Raw genomic sequence first — 25,068 nt, 5'->3', positions numbered from 1 at the left:
CTGTATCCATGTTTAGGCTTTTATGTTAGTGAGCACAGCTCGTGGTAGACACCGTAAACCTTAAAACTGACAAAATTATGAAAACCAAATACTGACATTAGTGGGAGTTTTATACAATTTACTGTTCTTCTAAGTACCAGTGTAGCCTGTTGATGAGAAAATACTTATGTCACTGCAAAATGCAGTCTCTCACAAAGGTACATGTGTAATCAACATATTTGCAGACAGAAATTATTTTTCAGACAAATTTGCATACTGCTTCAAAATACTTCAAATGTTTTTCAATTTATCTATCATTTTTTAAAATGGGGAGGATGGCAGTATTTACCCATTATGTCATTTATCATTCCACAAATATAATAATTTTGGGCAGTTGCCAGAAGAACTACATGACAGAGAAGGAGGAGCAGGACAAAAGATACCCATACCCGCTGAATTTCATAAGAGTTGAAATGCCCCCTTAGTCTAGAGTGATACTTGAATTATATGAACTATTTATTAAGTGATACAAATATTTAATTTTTATTAAACATTTAAAAATACTCAATTTAAATTGAATCAACAGTAAAATAAGCTATCAATAGGGAAATTATTCTCCTAGTTACACAAAGTATGGTTGACTGTTCTACTTCTCTTTTTTTTTTCCTCACCAGGATTACACGTTGACTATGTATTTTCAACAGTACTGGAGAGATAAGAGGCTGGCTTACGCTGGCATACCTCTCAACCTCACACTTGATAACCGAGTGGCAGATCAGCTTTGGGTGCCTGACACTTACTTCTTAAATGACAAGAAATCATTTGTGCACGGCGTTACTGTGAAGAATCGAATGATTCGCCTTCACCCGGATGGAACGGTGCTTTACGGCCTCAGGTCTGTGCTTCCATGATGAAGATTTCATCACTGCTGTTATGTGGTGTTGATGTTTGCTTCCTGGTACAAGGTTATTACAAACATTGGATACTGAATTATGTAACCTTCCCTGTAACTCTGAGAGATGCCTGTAGAAAACAAATGACACACTCGATGTTTCTTAATTTTGCCAGAAGCGCCTTCAGTCAGGTTTTATCTGTTTCTGTAGAGTCACAATATCTGGAAAGCCCACTGGCTATAGGAAGCAGAAAGGCATGTATTAATTGTAAACCTGAAAATTCTGTCCAAAATACAGGCAGTAAGATTGAATGTGGGTGCTTATATTGTCTCTTGATGTATTCATAGTCTAAAACAAAAAAGCCAGAAGTAGCCCTGGTTGAGGGGAGTTAGCCACAGCTAAGATCATGACCTGGTACTTTCAGTGATTTCTTCAATCACCACTGTAATTGTTATATTTCAAACCAGAGATACAAAGTGACCTTACATTCTCTTACCTTCTACCTATTTTAGGTTTGACTTGTGTTTTCTTTCTTCTGTCATAGCTTTTATGGTTGAAAATGCTGAAATATCATTCCCTTAATAAACTTAACTACACCAGCAAAAATCCTAATTGAAGACACAGTAGTATCAAAATATTGCTTTCTTTGAACAGCTTATTTAATTTGCTCCAGTGGTTTAAGCCAGCAAAACAAGTCTTTGCCAATGGAAGTTCCATTTCCATAATTGGAAGTTTCTTGTATATTTATTGGAGATAGTACTCAAGATGGGTGCACATAGGTAGCAAAGGATAAAAAGTCCCTAATATAAAAATGAATGAGGTCTGAAAAGTTGTGCAGATGGATTATATATCCAGTATCATTATTCTACCTGCTTCTCTTTTTTATCAGGAGTTGAACTTTGTACTTGACTTGGGTTTTGGCCCTCACCTCTTTAATTCCTATTACATGTTATGTATGGGGTAGAATTGGATGAATCTTTCTAGACAAAATAAAAATAGACTCAGCCTAATATGAAACTTCAAAGAAGTTTAAAATATTTTCTCTGTAATTAACCAGCTTTAGCAAAAAGAGGCTTTTGTTTTGCATGGTGTTTACCCAGTATGGAACACTACAGGTTTAGAATTCTTTCCACAAGTGGTTAAATGTAAGAAAAAATTGCCAGAGATATACTTGTTTTCTTCATGTCAAGAAATATCCCCACAAGCAACAGAACAAAAAAGTAAAGGAGATTAGAACTCTTGTGATCCTAGTAATGTGTAGAAGTCTTTCTTTCACACTCTATAAACATTTGGAGCCATTCAGATGAGGATTATCTATCATAGAACAGTGTATTTGAATAAATTGGCTTCCTCTTCTACAAAATCTAAGTGTCCACAGGCAGATTGCATTTCACATAATAGGATTTGCTTAGCAGGGTTTTCACCAGTGGCTCATGTCTAGCACACTTCTTCCCATTCATTTTCCCTGGAAGCATGTAACATCCAGGGTGAGATGTCCATGATGTGAAGCAGCTAAGTGACATAGTGAAGAATGACTGTCTTAAATTAAATTGTGGCAAAATATAGGACATTGTGATCAAAAGGAAGAAAATATCTGAGCCTTATCTCTGCTGATTTAAAGCCCTGTGCTTTGTGTTGTTCCATCACTACCCTGCTTCCTCTGTTATGGCTTCAGAGCATCCCAGTGGCATTGGGCTCAATCTGCAGTCCAGAAGCAGTGTGGGTGGAGGCCAGGACTTGGAGTTTTATGTGCCACAAAGCACAGAGTCACTCAGAATAATAGGTGAAATTTTGGAGGGTTACAACCAATTACAGAACATGCACAGAGCAAAGCAGTTCCTCAACACATATATAATTGAAAGTGATCCCAAGGCCACTCTGGATGTGTGTTCTCTTCTGAACAATGTAGGATTTATCACAGTTTTAAAGACTTCACCTTCAGTCATCCAAGGTTCCTCTCTACTTTAGAGAAAGCACTTTGCTACTGCAGCAGAAGTCTGTGATAGTGGGGGAATGGAACAGTAGCTTTTTGAAGTTCAGCCTATTTCTGGGGAATTTTTTTTTTGGGTGACACTGAATTTGTTCCACCTTCTTCAGAACAATCTACAAGGCAAATGATGATAAAACAGCTCTTTTTTTTTTTTCACAAGAGACTAAGGAGGAAATAACTACTTTATAGTCTGGGGATCAAAAATAAAGTCTGACTGCTTGTGTGTTTGTCATGCATAAACCTCTTTGTTTTAGGCAGTACAGTGTCAAATGTTAAAAGTAAATGGAATGGAGGAATATATGTATTTTATCTGAAAGGTCTTGCATAATTATTATTTATATATGAAACATGAGGAATATTTGCAGGGTGAAAAGGATAGTTGTGATCAGTCAGACAAGGCAACCACGCTTCTATTCTTTTTTGGATGATGAATGTATTTCTGTATCAAGGAAGTAAGCTGTCAGGACTGTGACCTGGTCACATATGAAGTATCTGTATTGCCTAGACTGATGCATACTGCAAAATTTGGGGGGACATAAAATATCCTTCTGTCAGTTATGCATGCAGCACCTCACAGCACATCACAAGTGGGGTTCCTATACAATATAGCAGTATAATCAAAGGCGATGAGCCCAAGAGTACAGTACCAGAGAAGTATAAGAGAATCTATATCCAGAGGAAAGAAAACCAGAGTAGGAAAATATAAACAATTAAAAACACTTCCTTTATGTATTGCTTTCAGCCAGACTGTATGTGTGTCTGTGTCCATGTCCGCTTCATCTTTGTCTGGCTCATAATCATTTCTCTGTCACTGCCATGATGATTTCTTGAAACCCTGTTTCTTGTGTCAGGTGCCATCCCATCCCATAAAAAGCAAACCTGCTCCTCTTGGGAGCATGCACAGGCCTGAGCAATTCATATTTGCTTTTGGTGTGCATTTGTGCAAGTTAAATTTGGTTGTTTGAATGCTCATTCAGGAGGGACCTCTGAGTACTAAACTTGCTTTGAGAAAATGAGGTAAATCTGTTTCTGTCTATTTCTACCTGTATCTTCTTTTCTAGTGGATATTTGCTAAATTAAAAACATACATTTTTCTGTAGTGTAAAAAAGTTTTTTGAGCAAGAATGTGCAGTTTCTGGTACTGGAACTTATGACACAAAACCACTACTGTATGTGAACAGACCAAAACAAAAATACATTCCTTGAAAATTCGTTAACACAATTATTAAGTTGAATATAAGTTTGCCAGCTGTATAATTTTTTACAATTTTTGTAAAATTAATCATCTGTGTTCTGTGCAGCTGGCATTTAAAGCTAGTTATACAGCATAATAGTTAAGAGTCTGGTAGCACATTCCCTTTTGTATCAACTTAGCTCATGTGGATTCTGCTGCAGGATCCCACATGAGACCTAGGTCAGTGTAGGTGAATCTACTAAAGCATGGGAGAGAACCTTCATATCAACAATTCCCAAGCATGCCTACTTGTTTTACTTTGAACACAGTTATTATTTGACTCAGGAGCAAGACCCTTTCATTGCACAATCAGTATGGCTTTGTAAGGATGATCACTGCTTGTTTATCAATAATCACAGATTTAAGAGTAAGTTTTCTCCTCTAAGACCATATGCTAATCCTAGTTTTATATGCTTAGCTAGACCTGCTCTTAGGCATCGTATTGAGGAGACATTCAAAGAATCGTAGAAAGGTTTGGATTGGAAAGGACCTTAAAAATCATTTCATTCCAGCCCTCCTGACATGGGCAGGGACACCTTTGATTAGATCAGATTGCTCTAAGCCCTGTCCAGGGCTCCAAAGTCCTTGCTTTCAACACTTCCAGGGATGGGTCATCCACAACTTCTCTGGGGAACCTGTTCCAGTGCCTCACCACCCTCAAAGTCAAAATTTTAACCTAAAATCTGATCTAAATCTACTGCCTTTCAGTTTAAAGCCATTCCTCCTTGTCCTATCACTACACATCCTTCTAAAAAGTCCAACTCCAGCTCTCTTGTAGCCTGTCTTTTGGTACTGGAAAGCTGCTATAAGATCCCCCTGGAGCCTTCTCTTCTCCAGGCTAAACAATCCAGATGATTAATCATCTCCATAGTTAATAGCCCTGTATCTTAGCAGCCTGCCTGAGGTTCCAGAAGGGCATTTCCAAGTGTTAGTTGCAGAGAAGACGTTTCCCTAAACTTCAGAGCAACTGAGGAACAGCTGTTTGTCCCACTGCTCCAGACCACTGGAATTTGTTTTAACAGAGGAACCAGAGTAATTCCCAGATGCAGCTTGGAGGAAGGCTGACCTAAGTATCCCATTGTGATACTTGGTACCTGAAATCTTGTGGGACTGTCCTTCAGAGGACAGTCACAAGGAATCAGCAGTGACAGACATGATCATGCTGTAGGTAAGGCTGGAAAGCACAAAGATCAGGTGTGTGCCTTTCTCACTGGCTACTGCTAAGAACACAAGTGGGAAGATGTGCTGAATAACAGATCCTTGAGCTTTTCCCTCTGCTAGCTCATTCATTGCCTTTGTCTCTCCCTGTGCAAAGAAATTACAATATTTTCTTGCAAAAGCATCTTCTCAGTCAGAGAAGGGTGGTCTTTGTTGTCCTGTGAGATAACAATAATGGTCTTAATCCCTTTCTTTACATATTATGTAGTTATTCATCTAATAGGATTCTATATACTAAGGATAAGTGTTCTTCCTTTTCTTTGAGATTGGATAGAACATTCATAATAACAACATGGGGTTTTTTTACTGTGAAAGAGGTGAAGAAAGGCACCTAACTACTTTTCTTCTTTTGAAACATTGCCCTGGAATTTTATAGTTTACAAGATTAGAAGACTGTAGTTTGAGAAGGTTAATGGGTAGAAGAAAGAACTTCAGAGAAAACACATGAAGAAAACATTAACGTTGAGGGTTCCAGCTTTTAGAGGTACATTTAAGGCATTTTCCCCCCCCTTGTATTTATTAGCATAAATTATCACTAGAATATTATTTGTTTAGGAACAAACTGTGTGCAAGGTCCTTGTCTTTTTTATATCAGAAAAGGATCAGCAAGGAATGGAGCTATTCAGATTCAGAAGATAATTTAAATGTGAAATTTATATGAAGCCATTATAAAAACAATGATGCATAATAATGTACATACCCTTGGTGAAGGCTGTGATTCACAAAAACATCAAAGTATGCTGCAGATTAATTAGGAGCATATGGTTATATCTGTCTAAAGTTAGTACGAATATATAAATCCATTAATTAATAAAGTGACAGTGCTGTTTTGAAGCTGTTAAGACAGTTGTTCTGGTTGCACATGTATATTGTTGACTCTCATGATATACAAGAGGTTGATGAATAATGTTGGTTCAGAAATAGTGAAATGTTTTGCAAAACCATCCTTAGGGTGCTAAATGGATAAATAGACAGAGAAACAAAAATGTATTGTTATATAAGGAGAAAACTTAAAATTCAACATGGAGCTTCATAACAAAATCCTCTTTACATTTGAAAACTAGGGAAGTATACTTAACTTTGAAACAAAGCATTTTGCTGGACTTAAAACTTTCTTTCAGCATTTCAGGGTTTCATTTCTAGACTGCCACAAAACCAAAAAATCAGTTATTCATGCAGCTGTGATGATTTTGACATTTGTAGCAGACTGTTTTCACTTCAGGGTTTCTGTTATAAAGTCATATCTTTTAATCTCAGCAAATGTTTGTGTAATATTTGCATATGAGGATAGGTCCATTGAACCCCAAAGGGACTGGTAGCATAAGGGTAATTCACAGCGAGTTGTTCCACTGAAAGTCAATGTAATTGCTGCTCTATTAGGCTGCTGTTCAATGTAAAAATACGGATCAGATTCTCAGGTATTGTAAGCTATTCTTCAGAGGGCCTTCACTTTGGAAGATGAACAACCCCATGACCCAAACCTGGATTACTGGCAATACAGTAAAACTATTTGATGCTTGTATTTCAGAATCACAACCACTGCAGCTTGTATGATGGACTTGAGAAGATACCCATTAGATGAACAAAACTGTACTCTGGAAATAGAAAGCTGTACGTACCTAAGAAAATGCATGTGAAATCTAGTTTGGATCTAGGTTTTTTTTTTCCTTTTATAGAACTGTGTGATATTTACACGTGTGTCTATAAACACCATTTGAATCAGGTAATTATCAGCGTTTGTATTTTTTGTTTGTTTACTTGACTTATTAAAAGATATAAGGAATCATCCATTTCTAGATAGATGAATACATCCTAGAAAAATGAGGTTAGGACAGAATGAAATCATTCAGTATTCCTGCCTGACTTGGCAGAGGTAGTGACTGGATGCTTATCTTCAACACAAGAGATGAATATTTGTATTTTTATCAGATTTATTTTCAAGACAGCAAACACTGTGATATAATTTTCTTTCAGTATGCTTTATTATGGATGCTTTAGTATGGATCATCTTGCTGCAGGACCTACCCTGGGCTTTCAGATTGACCCCATTTATGATTTGAAATTGTGTTACCAAAATAACAATATTCTCTTTTTCACCTATTCATGTCCTAGTATTGCAATATTCAGATGTATATTTGCACTTCAGAAGTACCTGGTCCATTTTGGCTACTGCCTGTAAATTGTGGGCCATATACAGAAAATACTTGTGTATGTTCTCTATTCAGCTGTAGTCCTCCGCTAGTGGAAGCTAGTGGAAATGGTGCAATTCAGTTTACTGTGAGTGAAAAGGTCTGCCCCAATTACATTTCTCTGTGTTCATTGAATAATCAACCTTCTTCTGGTGATTATCAGTGTAAATATACACTTGGTTTCATAAATGCATATGGTGTCCTAAATCTTGAATAGTGTTTTCTTCTCACTGTGACCACTAGTGAATACCATATGACTGATAAAAAAAGATAAAATACAAAGAAAGCAGAGTATTTTGCCTAAAATTCCCAGGCAGACTGTAATGGTGTAGCTATTTGGAAGACCTTCCCACAGGCAAAATACCACACAGCTCTCCAGCTGTTCCAATTCTTTTTGTTGTCTCAAATGACAAGCTGCATGTTTGAAGCTACGTTTGATTTTGTTGTTATTTCTGACTTACTCTCCTGCTTTGCCTGCAGATGGCTACACAACTGATGACATAGAGTTCTACTGGAGAGGTGGAGATAACGCAGTCACTGGCGTGGAGAGGATTGAACTTCCTCAGTTCTCTATCGTGGAATACAGACTGGTGTCAAAGAATGTTGTCTTTGCCACAGGCAAGTATTGTCATCTGCCCATTTAGTGTTTCATTTTCTTGTGCATGAAAATTACTGTTTTATTAGTAATAATTAATTATTATTACCAGTCATGACATGTAGCCTGTGTTGCATGTTTGGATAAAGAAATTACTCGACAAAGCCTGGAAGTAAGAGCCCATGAAGTCTCATCCGGACCTGCATTCAGTACTGCATTCAGCTCTGGGACCTCCAACACAAGGACATGGACCTGTTGGATTGAGTCCAGAGGAGGGCCACAAAGATGATCAGGGGTCTGGAACACCTCTCTGATGAAAACAGGCTGAGAGTGTTGAGGTTAAGCCTGGAGAAGAGAACCCTCTAGCAGCCTTCCAGTATTTCATGGGGCCAACAAGAGAGCTAGGGAGGGACTTTTGACAAAAATGTGTAGTGATATCACAAGGGGAAATGGCTTCATACTGAAAGAGGGTAGATTTAAATTAGATATAGGAAGAAATTCTTTACTGTAAGAGTGGTGAGACAGTAAGCTGCCCAGAGAAGTTGTAGATGCTCCATGCCTGGAAGTGTTCAAGGCCAGGTTGGATGGGGCTTTAAGCAGCCTGGTCTAGTTAAAGATGTACCTACCTACAGCAGTGGGGTTGGAACTATAGAGTCTTTAAGGTCCCTTCCAACCCAAACCATTTTGTGATTCTTTGATTCCTTGTTTATTTTTCTTTTTCTTGTGTGTATGTGATACTTAACTAGACACCCAAATATCTAGGATCTAAATAATTAAGTCATTCACCTCTGAATCATGAGTTTAAATGTAGCCTACAGGGTAACTGATCATACATAAATGTGTTTTGGCATGCCTAGGTCAAAAAGCCACCAATTTTATAAACTATTTTATAAAATATTTTATAAACACCTCCCTGCAACTTTTCAGTGCATGTTTGTTTTGTTGTTATATAGTGAATGTAATGTCTTTTATATCTTTATTTGCACTGATATATAGTACTTTATACATAGCCAGCCAGTGGATTTGTTGTCATTGTTAAGGTGCTAAAATTAAATCCCTGCTTGTTTCCTTGAAGATGTAATAGAAGTTACTATTAACTCACTGCACTGGATGTCTTTAAATCACAAAGTGCAGTGTTGATTTACATATTTGGTGTTAGACACAAATATAGGAATATGTATGACAAAACCAAAGCAACACGGAAAGCCATCAGCACATGTGGGGCCATTATTTGGCTCATTATTGGGGGCCTTTGGATTTTCAGTGCTCTTCAGACCACAGGAGTGTGCTGTTCCATCTGTCTCAGCACACTAGAACAAATGAAGCACAGCTCAATCATGTTTGTAAGCATCACTACACCCACTCTTTGGGCACAGCATCTGTTTCAAAGCACACAGAAACACAAGTTGTATTTCAGAACAAAATGTAAATATTGCTGGGATTGAAATTAGTATGAGGGGGTTTGCCAGCTGCTGTTGTTCTTGTTTACCATTGTGAATGGAAGATTTTTTTCTGTAGAGAATCAGTTGCTCTCATCCTATATCCTTTTGTCCTGCAGCTAGTGTCACCTTTGGCAGCCAGGGCTTACCTACACCTCCACAGGACTGGATATGCTTTTGTAGGAAGGCTCTTTTAGACAACAATGAGAATACAGTGAACTTATTTGTGGAGTGACTTTTATGGTGATCCAAGGCCACATTTTAGTTCAATATGAAATATTTCATTAAAGGCATGACTTAGAAATGTAGAGATGAGAGATTTGTAAAAATCAGGAAAACGAGAAATCCAAAGAGGTATGTGACAAGTACGAGAGTAAAAAATAGGAGCACATAGTTCTGTGACTGACTAAATGTTCAGAATATTAATGGTCTTTTAAAAAAAACAGTGAAAGGAATAAAAAAGTCTCATGCTTCAGGGTTTAAGATAGCTTGACATTAGGGAGTTTCAGAGAACAGCATGTTTCTTGTACCATTTTCTGAAACATTTAATTTTTGTCACTGATGAAGACACAATACTGAATTTACTATTGCTTTGATACAGGACATTATAAAAATGCTTGATCAATTATGACATTTTATGACAAGAATTTCCATGCAGGGGAAACATCACATTTGTTTCTCAAAACCACAAGTTTAAATCTAAATCTGAAGCATGCCAGCAGATCTGATACATAAAGTCAGCAGACTCTTTTCAAGTTTCTTCTCAAGAGTTTCTTACAGTCCTAGTAATTAGGGCCAGTTTCTACATTCTTTTGGAAAATAAGTTAGGCATGTTTTTGTCTTTGAGGTTATTGAAGTCTCAGGGGGAGATATTAGTTCTTTGAGCACAGTATCTCAGTGAACATTTCACAGATTTCAGTCCTAATGTGCTTTGATTGAATAAAACTAAAAGCAGACTTCAGAGTCATGCCATAGACAGCTTTTGGATTAGTTATTTCTCCTATCCTCCAAGAGAAACTGTGCTGTATAATCTTGTGTAACTTAGGCAAAGGGAAAAATCTGTTCCCATAGTTACTGCTGAGAAGCAATGAAAAGCATGGGAAAAACCCCATAAATAACGACAGAGATCTGGGTGGAGCTGCAAGAATACTGGAGGAACTGCATGCCTGTTGAAGTATAGAATGGAAGTTAAAATTTATCTTGCCAAATTAGCAAAATGTGTCTGAAAAAGTATAAAATTCAGTATGGACAAGTGCAAAATACAGCATCTGTGTAACTAATTATTCCTATCCAAATTAAGGATAGAGAATGCCAGGTTATGCCAGGGTTCTGTGTGTAGAAATATAGGGGCTGCTGTTGATGTCAGACTGAACATGAGCCAATAACATCTTTTTTGGGAAAAAGAAACAAAGAAACCCACAAATCTCATCATAAAAAGGAGTCTGATTTACATTGATAATACTTGAGCTTTGTATTTGTCATCAAGGGTAGCACTCTTGAAGGCAGTAATGGAGCAATAGGAGAGGGTTTATGGAAAACAAGCAAATGTGAGCAAAAATCTAGAAAATGGGATACCTGAAATTAGTGGAGAAACAAGTATGGTCACGTAGTTTAAAAAATGAGAGTACTTTATTGGGAGTTAAATAAAATCTTCAAGTGTCTAGAAGGCATGTGCAAAGCCACACACAATAGCCTGTTCCCGTTATTCATGATTTTTAAATTGATATGAAGAAGAAATACCTGGTTTGACTATCCTTCTAACACCAGCTGAAGGCCATATAGGATACCATAAGACATTTAAATGGCACTGGATGCCCATGTGTCAGTAACTGAATTAAGCCCATAGTCAAATGCTGTCAAATCAGTGCTGTCGGTGAAGCCTAAAGAGCTCTCCAGCTCTTGAATACCTTGTTTTCTCAAATGAATATTTTAAGACATTATTCAGTTGCCTGCTGAAGTGTCTGCTGCTTCTTGAGCTGCTGTAGAAGATCTTGGTTAGCAGTTTGGCTGCTATTCTGGCAGCTTACAGCCTTGTGTCCCATGTTCACCATCTAGTGCTTCAGTATTGATTACTTCACTAGTGTTCTGTGCTACTGTTCTTTAGCCTATCACATCTCAAATGGCCTTACACACCTCTGTAGAGGCAATTAAATCACACCCTTAGAATCAGCTGGCTCTAAGTCTAGATCTCCATGGTTTCCAATGACAGCTCATGCTCCATCCATGTGCAAGTATCTGCATTCAAACACCTGAAATGTAGTGCTAAATCTGTTACCTGAATCTGCCTCCTACATGTTTGTTATCCTGAAATGCTGAGATATTGAACAGGAACGGGGATGTGTAAAACACCACTTAAAAGCTTCAAGTCACATAGCAGTCAAAGCCATATTAGCAACCTGTTGGTAAGAGGAGGGTAGTCTTAAAAGATCTGAAAATTAAATATTTGCTGTATTCCAAAAGATCAGTACATAAAGTACATTTCCAATTACCCAGAAGAACATATTAAAATAAATATTCTGTAACTGACCAACTCTGCTATCTTGTTTCATACTTGGATAAAACAGCAAGAGACTAATTTAGCCTTGAAGCCAGATATTTCAGCTTGCTGGCTTTTAATGAATTTGGAACAGAAGCAAGTAATCTCTTTTTACCAAGTGCCCAAATATGTGAAAAAGGAATATTTGGGGCTCAGTTATTGATTAAGTATTTTTTTTCATACCTTCATTCTCAATACTGTTAGATTTAAATACTTGTTGGCAAAATTCTGTTATTCCTATAGTGTTTAAACTGGCCCGTACACATCAACATGTCATGTGAGATGGGAGGAAGGATAACAAGGCAAAACAAGGTAACAAGGAAGAAACCACAACATTTTTATGGAAACTTCACAACTAGAATTTCCTGGTAATTAATCTCTAAATGTTCTGAGGCTTAATTGACAAATCATGATGCGATCATAATCAGACAAGTAACAGTGTAATTGTTGAGTTCACCCAGAAATCAACTTCTATTAAATAAGTTACACAGAATTGGTCCTTCTTAGATAAATAAGGATCTGGACTTACAATCCTTTCTCCATGAAGGTTAGGACCCATCCTTTTCACTGAGCTTTAGCCATTCAGACAAAGAGGGGGAATTAACCATGGAAAATAGTAGTTCTTCCTTGTTTTTTTCCACAGACTCCTGTGACCTGTTTGCTGGAGGTGAGATATGGTAGCAGAGATGGCAGGCTGGAGACGGGGTCAATAGATAATTTTTGAAGATATATAAGCAATACAGTTGAATGTAATATAAACTCTCACAGTCTCAGGGAGAGGTACCTAAAGGAGAACCTGGGCTGCATAGTATGATAAAAACCACAGCTACCAGTTCATGTTTCAATTTCAACCTGACTCTAACAAAGACTATACTATACTATATAAGATCATATAGCAAAAAATTATACTGTACTATACAACCTGCAGTAAACACAGCTTCCCTACCCATGGCAGGGCTGGGAGTTATATGGTCTTTAAGGTCCCTTTCAACCCTATTGTATGATGCTATGATATGTTTCTATAAGACCATATTATTCTGAAATTTTCTGAGATAAAGACATGTCAATAAAATTCGATCTTGTAAAATCACCACAGGATGTCACTCCTCTTACCATGGTGAAACTGAGCAATGTGTCAACTGCAGTAAGCAGCTGTAATGCCAGCAAGACTTTTGTTTAGATTGCCCAGGAGCCTCACACCATCAAAATCTACTCTGAGACTTGCAGGGCTTGGATTCATCTTGCTCGGATTTATGGTGAATATGATTTCAGTGTCTACATTTGAACTAGGTGTATGAGTTGGTCAGAATCTAGTCCATATTAGTTGGTGGAGACAAATTCAGTACATCTATAGGAGTGCATTTTAGGAGATGATGAATAATTCTCTAGGTTTCATTTGCTAGATTGACTGGATGAAGTGGAGCTTAGACACCAAGCCCATGTGTAAGCAGTTTACGTGAGTTGCTTAATCAACTGCATTTGAGAGGGCACAAGGCAGCCTTTGTAGTCTCCACCCACTGATCAAAAAGGTGTAGGGGGTATCATGTCCATCAACTGTGTGCTGGTGTCTGAGATGTCACAGGGCATCTCAAAAGGATCAGGGCACTATCAGATTAGCAACTGAATCTCTCTTTCACAATCTCTCTTACTCCAACTCTAGTACAAGAAGACAGAAAGCACTGACAGCCCTGGCCCTCAACATGGTCCTTAGGGTTCTAATTTCAGGACAAAGAACCTGGTGCTTGAAGCATATTTAGGTTGATGTCTCTGGCCTTGAGGTCAGCTGGGGAGTCAACCTTTAAGGCCAGGTCTCACCAGTTTCAGTAATTACCTTACCTAATTAGATAGAAATGGTGATAAGGTAATGGATGAATGTCACAGGTGAAGCATTCCACATGAATGTCTAAAGTTCACTCTGTTATACTGTTCCTCAGTTTGTGAGTTCATACTGAAAATTACTAACATATGTGACACGTTATTCTCTCCCCTGTTGACACACCCCTTTTTCACCCACACCATTTTCTGTGCTTTATCAATGGCAAAGTTCTCTTTTCTTTCTCTCAATTTCCAGTGCATCCAGGGTCCCTGGCTCTAGAGCAACCCAAGAATGGACTCTGATTCAGTGATTGAGTTCTACTGAACTTTCTTGAATTAATCCTTCATACTATTTAATTAAAGAATCAGTATTTTATGGGAGATTTTTCCGTTGTCACCTCTATCAATTATATTCCACAGATATCCAGACCTGGACAGGACTTTTGGAAAGTTTTTTACAGATTTATAGAGAATCCTTTGAGTGGGCAATGTATTATATGAAATAATTTTTCTCAACAGAGCTTTATAAAGATTTCTGTCTGATGTTCTACTCTTACTGCAGAAAGGTGATCAGGTCTGCTGCATTTTTAATGTATTTCACAATGGCAGTGTTTATTTATTTTTTTGTGGTCTCCTGTTTTATTTATATAGTCTGCAGACACAAGGCCACAGAAACATTTTCCTAAGAAGTCAAATGAAAAAGTTAAGCTTTGTAGGCAAAAAAAAAGCAGGCCTGGTTTCAATGAGAGAATTTGTCTTTTGAAATGAAACATTGTTCATTGGAATGTGTTGACTGCTTCAGACAGCAGAAAACCTTGGTATTTCAGGATGAAATACATTATTCTGACTCCACCAATATACCTCTATTGGTGAAACTAAAAGGCATTTCATTCTGGAAAACAATGCTACTGATTGAAATAATCACAGCAACCAGATACACCTACCGGATATGTCTTTCCCTGGTGATAGTTGTTCTGAGATTGTTTGATACAACAGTTATATTATGTGCAAACTTATATTTGCACAAGTTTGATAGTACCTTGATGCTTCTGCTGCCTGGAAACAGTGTGGCATTTTTCCGTTGTATGACTCAAAGTGTAACAAACTATCAGGAATGTGATGAAGAGAAATCTTCAGTTTTCTATTCCTTCTTTCCCCTTCTCTCTTAGGAAATCATTCATGTGTATATGGGCAAATGTAATTTCTTAAGCTCATATGCAAACATATGAATATAATTTAAAGGGAAGGTTGTAATTTTTCATTTTTTCTCTAGATGTAATCTTTCATATTTTCTACATATTTGCACTAGAATGGGTGGGAAGTGTTCTAATATCTGGTTGGGTCCTTGGTATGTGCTGAAATGTTTTCTAGGATGTTGGCTAACTAGAGCTTATAGATGAGCTGTTAGAAGTATCATATCTAAGACTGGTAGTGCGAACACTGAAATCATGAAGCTAATGTGTGAATGACTGCCTTTTTCTTATACAGCTGTACTCAGATTTAATCATCCTTGCATTTGGTGAAAAACATCACAATTTTTTTAACAATTTGAGATTTCTAAATATATTGGTCTAAATATATATATATGTGTGTATATATAGATATATATATGTCTAAAATGTATTCAGTAAGATTAACACCAATTCAGTAAGATATACAGCAGTTTGAAGTTAAGTTGATATTGAGGTAATTATTTTTTTTCATTGTTAATTTTTTCTGTTTGTAACAGTTCATGAATCACATATAGATATATGTATATACACAAAATTCAACTTTTTCTTTGTTTAAAATATGTTTGGAAGAAAAATTCTGGCTGGCTGTTGTTGATGTTAGAGGAGCTAGTCTGAAGGCTTTTCTTCAATGGAATTCATTACAATTTATTTTTGACACCACATGGTCGCATGTTTCTTATAGTTCAGATGTAATTAAGAAGTCTCATCTCTTGAACAACTCTTCATTGTAAATGAAAAACTATGCACATTACCTACTCTCTCAATATAAATTCTATACAGAAAACTGTGTACTTGGATAAGCATTTTACTTGAACACCTAAGCATTTGTTTTTAAAAACTAACTGGTGCTCACCTATCTGTTCAACAGTCCAAAGTAATTTACTGTCTCTTTTCTTCCCAAATACAAATTACTTGGCTATTACTATATTCACTGCAAGGTTTCTTTTAAAAGAAAGGTGTCTTCCCTACTGTTCTGCAGATGTCATACTACCCTACAAAACGTGCATGCTTTAGTTTCTGCAGAAACTGAAGGCAACCTTCCACAAGTGTTTTTCCTTCAGTATAAATAACGCCATTTTCCTCTCTCTTTTCTCAGGTGCCTATCCAAGACTCTCACTGAGCTTCAGGTTGAAGAGAAACATTGGCTACTTTATTCTTCAAACCTACATGCCCTCCATACTCATTACCATTTTATCATGGGTGTCATTCTGGATCAATTATGATGCATCAGCAGCAAGAGTTGCCCTTGGTATGTGCTAAGAATGAGTGGGTCACTAAAATGTCAGACTCAATGTAGTCTTCAGAGGTTGTTAAAAACTACAGTGTGATGTCAGTGTTTTGATATTCCAAAATAATTTGTGTCAAAATCATGTCATCCAGTATTGCCTCAAAAGTGATAAGTTTTCCCCTGCATGCAAGAGTATAGTTATCACTAAATCATGAGCTGCTCATACAGGTCCCATACTTGTTCTCCTCAAAGTTAACGTTGTTGTCAGTTCATCTAGGAGATCAGCTTCACAATCATATTTGAGCGTGGGCTTTAGTCCAACTCAGTTTGGGAGGACAAATGTGGCTTCAGGCCTCCTCCTGAGGTCCTGGCTGCTTTAAGTGACACTGGCAGGAGCAGACTTCAAGAACCATTGCTAGTTCAGTGCACAGGGGCACATCTGCTATGGACCATAACATGCCACCTAACCCTCAGAGTACATGGTATGTTAAGTGCACGTGTATGACAGCCTAAAGTGTCATTAACCTCATGACAGAAAAACATGGATTTGGCACAGGTTTGTGATTCCTGTGCAGGAACTTTTCAGATCAAGGTATCCGTCTAATAAGGGAAGGTGACTAGAAAATTTTGTAGCTGACACACTGGAGGGAAGGCATGCCATCCAGAAGGACCTTGACAAGCTTGAGAGGTGAACCCACATGAACGTCATGCAGTTCAACAAGGCCAAGTGCAAAATCCTGCACGTGGGTCAGGCAATCCCAAGCACAAGTACAGGCTGGCCAAAGAATGGATTGAGAAACAGCCCTGAGGAGAAGGACTTGGGGTGTTGGTTGACAAGGAGCTCAACATGACCCAGCAATGTGTGCTTGCAGTCCAGAACGACAACTGTGTCCTGGGCTGCACCAAAATCAGTGTGGCCAGCAGGGTGAGGGAGGTGATTGTTCTCAACTCTGCTCTCATGACACCCCAGCTGGAATACTGGATCCGGGTTTGGGGTCCCCAACATAGGAAGGTCATGGACCTGTTGGAGCGAGTCCAGAAAAGGGCCACAAAGATGTCTGGGGGCTGGAGCACCTCTCCTTTCAAGGCAGGCCGAGAGACTTGGGTTTGTTCAGCCTGAAGAAGAGAAGGCTCTGGGATAACCTTACAGCACATTCCAGTAACCAAAGGGGGCCTACAAAAGAGCTGGAAAGGGACTTCATACAAGAACATGAAGTGAGTGACAGGATAAGGAGGAACTGGCTTCAAAATGACAGTGTAGATTTGGATTAGGAAGAGATTCTTGATTGTAAGGGTGGTGAGGAACAGGAACACTGGAACAGGTTGCCCGTAGAAGTTGTGGATGCCCCATCCCTTGAAGTGTTGAGGGCCAGGTTAGATGTGTCTTTGAGCAACTTGATCTAGTGAAAGGTGTCCCTGGGCATGGCAGCGAACTCAGACGGTGTTTAAGGTCCCTTCCAAGCCAAACCATTTTGTGATTCTGTCAGAGTTTAGGGGTATTCTCCAATTTAGTGCTCCCAATAAAACCACACTGCTGCTTGCTTCCCCCCTCTCCCCCTTCCCCCTGCGGGTGGCTGGAGAGAATTTGAGGCACAAAAGGCAAAGATCCCAGGTTGAGGTAAGAACAATTTGCTGGAAACAACAATGAGATGAGAAAATGAGTTGTAGCAGCAACATACTAATAACAAAACTGTACAAAAGAGATAGTGATTCACAAGCAAAAATGCTCATTGTGGAACTCGCGACCCGACAGTGGCCACACTGCCCCAACCTGAAGAGAAGCCTTCCTCGCAGAAAAAGACTCCCTTCCCACAACCTCCAGCAATGACATGAGGTGATACAGAATAACCTTTGGGTCCTAGCCATGCCAGCTCCTCATTACTGCCAAAATTAACCCTGTCCTGGCCAGAACCAGGACAGATTCTATGACAATATCTCACAGCAAATATTTCATCTTTTACCAAAGCATACTCAGGGATAGCTATGGCTAAGGAAGATGAAATGGATCTATAAATCCTTACAAAAACTTCTGCCTCTCATCTCGTCCCAAATTTTGTCTTCAACCCTGTGCTTCCCAATTACACATACCTTCCTACCCAAAACTTGTCACTAAGTCTGTGCCATATTCTCTTATTTTCTTAAAACAGGAACATATTCCCTGGTTCCCTTATTTTTCTGTAATGTACCACAGCAAATCCAGACTCCCACCCATGTCCCTATGATTCCCTCTTTCCTCACCCCGTACCTCCCAAGGTCCCATATACCAAAGCAGCAGTGTAGCCACCTTTGTGCAACATTATGTCCCAGCTTCTGAATTTGGGTAGCTGGAGATGTTGTAGATTAACTGCAGTTACTGTGCAGTAATTCTGCAGATACTGTGGATTAGCTGGTGCATATGGGCATGACACAGTATGGTGCTACCACTCAGCAGCCAGTGTTTGTTTAGCAGCTTGAAAGCTAAGTAGTAGCTTAATAGGAAGTGGGGCATAGAGTCCAAACATCTCTGATGTGTTCATAAATGAACTAATGGATACCAGAGATCCACCCAGGTGGCCAAATGAGGGGAGCACTTCAAGCACATCAGTCAGCATCTAGATACATAATGGCCAGGACTGCAGAGAGCAACAGATGGGTAGACAGAAGTTACCATACCCAGTGACATTCCATGCCCTTCTATTACAGGTTCATGAGAGTTTTCCTTGTTTAAGGAACAAGACTGTCTCATGTGGCCTATATCTTTGTAGCACAAGTTCATCAAGTACTGTAAGACAAATATTAGAACAAAAATCAGAGAGTACAAGGCAAGCTCAGGAGACCAGATGTTCTATTTCAAATTGATAGAAAGTCCTTTGGAGAGGACAAAATTCCATCTAATAGTTTCTTCTCAGAAAACAATTAGTGCCCTGGTGATGATGTCTGTGATGTTTGTATAATAAAGGTCAGTATCATGGGTCTAATCCTATGTTCCTTTGTATAGCCCCTCTATGAACCTTAAGCTGGTATCACAGAATCACAGAAAATGGTGAGTTGGAAGGTCCCACAAGGGACCCGCAGAAGTAACTCCTCACCCTGCACAGGACCATCTCCAAGAGTCACACAATGGGCCTGAGAGGATTGTCCAAATGCTTGAACTCTGTTAGGCTTGGTGCTGTGACCACTGTTCTAGGGAGGCTGTTCCAGTGCCCAACCACCATTTGGGTGAGCAGCCTTTTTCTAATATCCAACCTAAACCTCCCCTGACACAACTTCAGGCCATTCCCTTGGGTCCTGTCACCACAGAGAAGAGATCATGGCCTGTCCCTTCTCTTCCCCTCATGAAGAAGTTGTAGACTCCAATGAGGCCTCCTCTCAATCTTCCCCAGGCTGAACAGACCAAGTAACTTAAGTTGCTTGTCATAACAGCTTCTCCTCACGGCCTTTCACCATCCTCATTGCCTTCCATTGGACACCTTCTGATAGTTCAGTATCTTTTCTATATTGCAGTGGCCAAAGCTGCACACAATATTCAAGGTGAGGCTGCCCCAGTGCAGAGCAGAGCAGGACAATCTCCTCCCTTGCCCGGCTGGCCATGCTGTGCCTGGTGCACCCCAGGACATGGCCGGCCTCCTGGCTGCCGGGGCACTGCTGACTCATCTTCAGCTCACCATCGACCAGGACCCCAAGCCCTTTCTTCAGCACTGCTCTCCAGCCTTTTATTCCCCAGTCTGTCTGTACATTGAGGTTTGTCCCATCCCAGGTGCAGAATCTGGCACTTCACCTTAATGAACTTCATATGGTTGGTGGTTGCCCACCCAGTCCTCTTAATTTGTCAAGGTTTCTCTGCAGGGCCTTCCTGCCTCCAGGGGAGGCAACAGCTGCTCCCAGTAAAGTATCGTCTGTGAACTTACGTGGTACCCTAATATGAAGTGGTACAAAAGTTTAAAGGCAACATAGCACCTTTGGACATATATAATTGGCTCTGAAAAGTATAGTACGGAGAAGGTATACATGATTTCCTAGGTATTTGTTCGAGGAAGCATTGCCTGTGTAATTCTTGGGACACAGAGACAAACTTTTACTCAACCCCTGCAAGAAGACTGTATTCTCTGTAAGAGCCGGATTATATTGATTCACTTCCATATTTTGCCCGTGCCTGATCCCTTGCTGCACTGAACCAAATAGTTGCCTCCAGAGTGAACCCAAGCTACAAAGCAAAGGCCAGCTCATTCCAGAGACTATGTGCTATGGACACTGCAGATAGAGGGGGATATAGGGCTGATCTCAAGACAAATATGCAAATCTATCAATTCTGCTCTCTTGACTTTTTGCTAGTTAGCCCTAGAAGTTCCTAAATTCAGTCCTTTGAGTGAGGAGAAAAATAATCTCTAGAGTCCTCCCTTGTGGGAAGGACTATAATCACAAGATTATCTTATTTTTTTCTCTTAGGGGACTGTCAGCTTCTTCTCCTCCAGCTGTGCTTTAAAACAAATTATTGATCTTCAGAAGGACATTTGGCCGCAGGGTTTCAGGCTATCCCAGGGAATGTATTTCCCTTTGGTTAGTGATAGCCACCTTTCTATTCAGTGTGCTTAATCTTCCAGATCACCAGACATCTGACATCAATGCACACTCGTTTCACAGTTTAGAGGAAAAGCACTGAAAACTGCATGACACTGACCTACTAAATATACAAAATATCTGTTACACAATCTCCTAGGGTATTACTTCAGTTCCCTGGAGTGACACTGCTTACACTGACAGCTTGGTTTGGAGTTATGTTGTCTTTATTTCTGTCTCTTCAGGTAAAAGAAGCTGTGCTTTATTATATGGCAGCAATATTATTTTGTCCTTTATTCTGCCTGTATTTTAGTGACTACTTAGAAACTGATGGTATAATTATGGAATCAAAGAAAATAGTAATGGAGGAGACCTAATAGAATTACTTGCCTTGAAATGTAGACTTATTCCACAAATCAGTGTTTTCAGCAACCTGTGATTTGCAATTCCCATAAAATTTCCAGCAGAGATACAGATCCTGCAGTTTATTGTGAATTCAGGCAGACTGACAATAAATTTGCTTTTCTTTCCAGATTCTCAAAATAGTGCTCTGTAATATATTTTCAGGTGCTATGTCCACAAATAACTTGACATAAGGTTGATGTAGATATTTTGTAGATATTTTATTAGTGTCCAGTTTGTTGCTAAAAAAATGCTGCTCTCCCTCCTTCTTCCTTCCAAAAATTCACATACCTATCTGTCCGTCATTGCTCACCTCACTTCTTTCTATGTAACTAGCCTACTGCTCCAAATTAGTCATCTCAAATTCCACTTATATATTGTCCTTTCCTGAAGTAGGTAGCTAAAATAGACAGGATAAAACTGCTCTAGAAAGGTGCCTGTCTCTCCCCATCTACTACAGGGAGGCCCAACAGGACTAACATCAACCAACTGCCTAACTCTTAGAAATTTAAAACTGTGGGAGATGTCTTTCACCTTTTGTATGAACACTGTTCCTGTTGCACGTCCGTTTGGTCTTCATGGAAGAGATGTTCAGTACAGCTACCCTGGCTTCCATGAAGCTACATTAACTCATGGTAGTGGTGCCAGACCCCCTTGTTAGCTGTTCCCCCACTCTTATGAAGGAAATAATTGTAACAGAATAATAATGCATCGTTTTAATTTTGCTTTCTTTTGCAGCGATGTCACCTGCAAGACATCTTTTACAAATTTTTAAGCTTCTTCCCATTGATAAGGCACATTTGCCTAATCAGGAAAATAAAATATAATGTTTGGAGTTGTAAGATATGTGATCTCTTTTCTTTGTGTAGGAATTACGACTGTGCTGACTATGACAACAATCAACACTCACCTGCGAGAGACTTTGCCTAAAATTCCATATGTTAAAGCCATTGACATGTATCTCATGGGCTGCTTTGTGTTTGTCTTCTTGGCCTTACTAGAATACGCCTTTGTCAACTACATTTTCTTTGGAAAAGGCCCTCAAAGGCAGAAGAAACTTGCAGAAAAAACAGCAAAGGCAAACAATGATCGCTCAAGGTTTGAAGGCAATCGGGTAGGTTTCTTTAATCTATATATATTCTCTCTATTTTTACATTGCAAGGACTATGGGTATGAAAAAAACCAAAAAGGCTTGCCTAAAAACATCACCATCTGGTGACACCCAACCACATCTTTTTGTGGACAAACTTGGGCATTTTCATTTTCAGGAACCGACATAGAAGAATATATGTAGGCATACAGACATGGAAGTGAGTATGATCTGTATGACAAGTAAGGGTAAGAGGAAGACAGTGGGAGGGCAGCTAGCTTGAAGACAAAGGCTCAGATCTACAAAGGCATTTATTTGCCTATCAAATACAATCTAACTGTGATTTTAAGTGCCTTTGTACACTGCCTATATAAGCAAATCCAGAATGTGTGCACACTTTTCCTCACTACACTTAGAGCAGATGCATTTACTAGAGAGAACAGATAAAGGATTTGTTCTGCCCTGTTAATTAACTGGCCAGCATAGTATGCTATGTGTGACATTGTCATCTGCTGCTGTTTAAGACCAGCAGAAAACCATAAGTCCTAGAGAAACTTTCAGATTGATTTCTAAAGTATGGTATTGGCAAGGTCTGTGCTGGTTATGCTCCAGCTATTTCCTTGCCTGAAGTACTACTTTATCCAGTGAATACCTCCTTTTTTAATCTTTGGAAGAAAAATTCAAGGTATTCAGCAGTATCTGACATTAACTGTCAGTTTGAATATAACATCTTTCTTTTTTTTACTAAAATGCTCCCAGTGAGGGTTTTTCATTCAGTTCTGTTGAGTAAGACTGCTTTTTTTCTATCAGCTATAAATTAGAAGAGTTCACAGTGACAAAACTACTACCTGTTCATCAAAACAGTATCATAAAAGTAATTTCAAGCTATATTTGTTTATCCTAATGATTCTGTCTGCTATAGTAAATGTAATGCAGAACTATACCTAATTATCAGCACTCATATATGTGAAACAATTCTGAACCAATAAAAACATTTTTGCCCAGTATATTATGAAACCAGATTTTCATCACAGTTGGCAGCACTACTTAGAACTAAGATATCAAGACAAAGGAATTCTCTTTACTGGAAAAATAAATAGTCATAGTAATAAAAAAATACAGATGGAGAAATAAAAGAGTATCTGAATTGAAAGCCATGGAGAAGATTTTAACTGCAAGCAGGTAATGCAGATGTACGCACTAAGGTTTAGTTCTCCTGCTGGAAGCCATCTGGTGAATCTCATCCATTTAAATGATTTACATAACTCGGTACAAGACTTGTTAATGGGTCCAATACTACCCCATATCTGACAGTTCTTCTATCTTGAGATCAATTTGTCTACACTGTCAAAATAATCATTAGTACCTCAACTAATGAAAATGTATATTTTCATACCCAGTTCATGCCATTTCTCTATCCTGGATCTGCTCATACCATATAGCAATCTTTGTTCTGGCTTTTGACATAAAACGTTTTCTTTTGTTTCTGAAGCATCCTAAACAAATACCATGAATGGTTCTGATTCTTCTGCTGGTTTAATATCAACCATGCATGAATGAAAAATTTTTTCACAGAAAGGGTTGTCAAACATCGGAACAGGATGCCCAGGGAAGTGGTTGAATCCCTGTCCCTGGAGATACTTAAAAGACATGCAGATGTGGCACTTAGAGATGTGGTTGTAGTGTGGTGGGGGTTGGTCTCTTCTCCCATGTAGAAAGAGACAGGATGAGAGGAAGTGGCCTCAAGTTGCACTAGGGGAGGATTAGATTCTATATTAGGAAACATTTATTCACAGGAAAGGAAGTCAGGCATTGGAACAGGCTGCCCAGGGAAGTGGTGGAATCACCATCACTGGAAGTGTTCAAAAGTCATGTGGATGCAGCATGTGGGGACATGCTTGAGTGGTGAACATGGTGCTGGGTTAACAGCTGGACTCGATGACCTTAGGGGACTTCTTAACCTAAGAGATTCTATGATTCTCTCAAATAAGGGTATAAATTCAGCATACCAGAGTTTAAAGAAGAGTGTTTTACCTTGTCCCTTGGAGTCCCAGGTGTGAAAGGGAACTCTGTATGCTTTGTAGAATCATATATATTCATATTGACTGTGAATATTAGCTGTTCAAATGACACAGGATAAATAATATGGTATGGTCCCTTTCTGTGCAGAAAACATGTTGTCCCCAGGCCTCAGCTGGAGAATTCAGCAGATCTTTGTAGCAGTTTCTGGATTCAATGCCTTCAGAGAAGCAGTGCCAACATGCAACAGAAACAGACAGAAACATTAGGTAGAGCTAATTGGAAATCTTTCTTTGAAACAAAACATAGATGGAAGATTCAGGGGATGTAGGATGTTGAATTTTAATTTCTCATTTGATAAACACTGGCAAATGCAAAGCATAGGGAATTGATCAGAACAGGAAGAGGTCCCATGGATTTCAAGATTCACATCTCAGGGAAAATACATCTAACAGATGTACTTTGGGCAAAGTTTACCATGGCTTTGAGACAGCACAGCCTTGAACCAGGAAAATGAAAACAGTTTCTATGTTCTGGGTCATGTCCACTATTTACCATGCTGGGCAGATATCCATGGATGCAGCAGGATTGGGGTCATGCTAGAGTTTTTATCATACTTTCTATGGAAGACAGTACCTGAAAGCTCTGCAACCTTGGTTCTGACCTCTTCAGG

The 25,068-nt window shown here is 39.0% G+C and overlaps 1 protein-coding gene across 3 annotated transcripts in view; it reads left to right on the top strand.

The window, feature by feature from the left end:
• The window catches only part of GABRB3 (gamma-aminobutyric acid type A receptor subunit beta3), a 196,113-nt gene that overhangs the window by 161,776 nt on the left and 9,269 nt on the right, over window positions 1-25,068 (top strand). For all 3 annotated transcript variants that reach the window (XM_069006162.1, XM_069006168.1, XM_069006178.1), the window contains 5 exons: window positions 654-874; window positions 6,843-6,925; window positions 7,984-8,121; window positions 16,217-16,369; window positions 22,156-22,400. In XM_069006162.1, coding sequence (XP_068862263.1) covers window positions 654-874; window positions 6,843-6,925; window positions 7,984-8,121; window positions 16,217-16,369; window positions 22,156-22,400 — 840 coding nt within the window. Of the gene's footprint in view, window positions 1-653; window positions 875-6,842; window positions 6,926-7,983; window positions 8,122-16,216; window positions 16,370-22,155; window positions 22,401-25,068 lie in introns of those variants that run through there.

Source organism: Aphelocoma coerulescens, chromosome 1 (assembly GCF_041296385.1).
Source record: "Aphelocoma coerulescens isolate FSJ_1873_10779 chromosome 1, UR_Acoe_1.0, whole genome shotgun sequence".
Taxonomy (NCBI): domain Eukaryota; kingdom Metazoa; phylum Chordata; class Aves; order Passeriformes; family Corvidae; genus Aphelocoma; species Aphelocoma coerulescens.
Note: the sequence above shows the minus strand (reverse complement) of the source record. Positions and strands in the feature narration are given on the sequence as shown.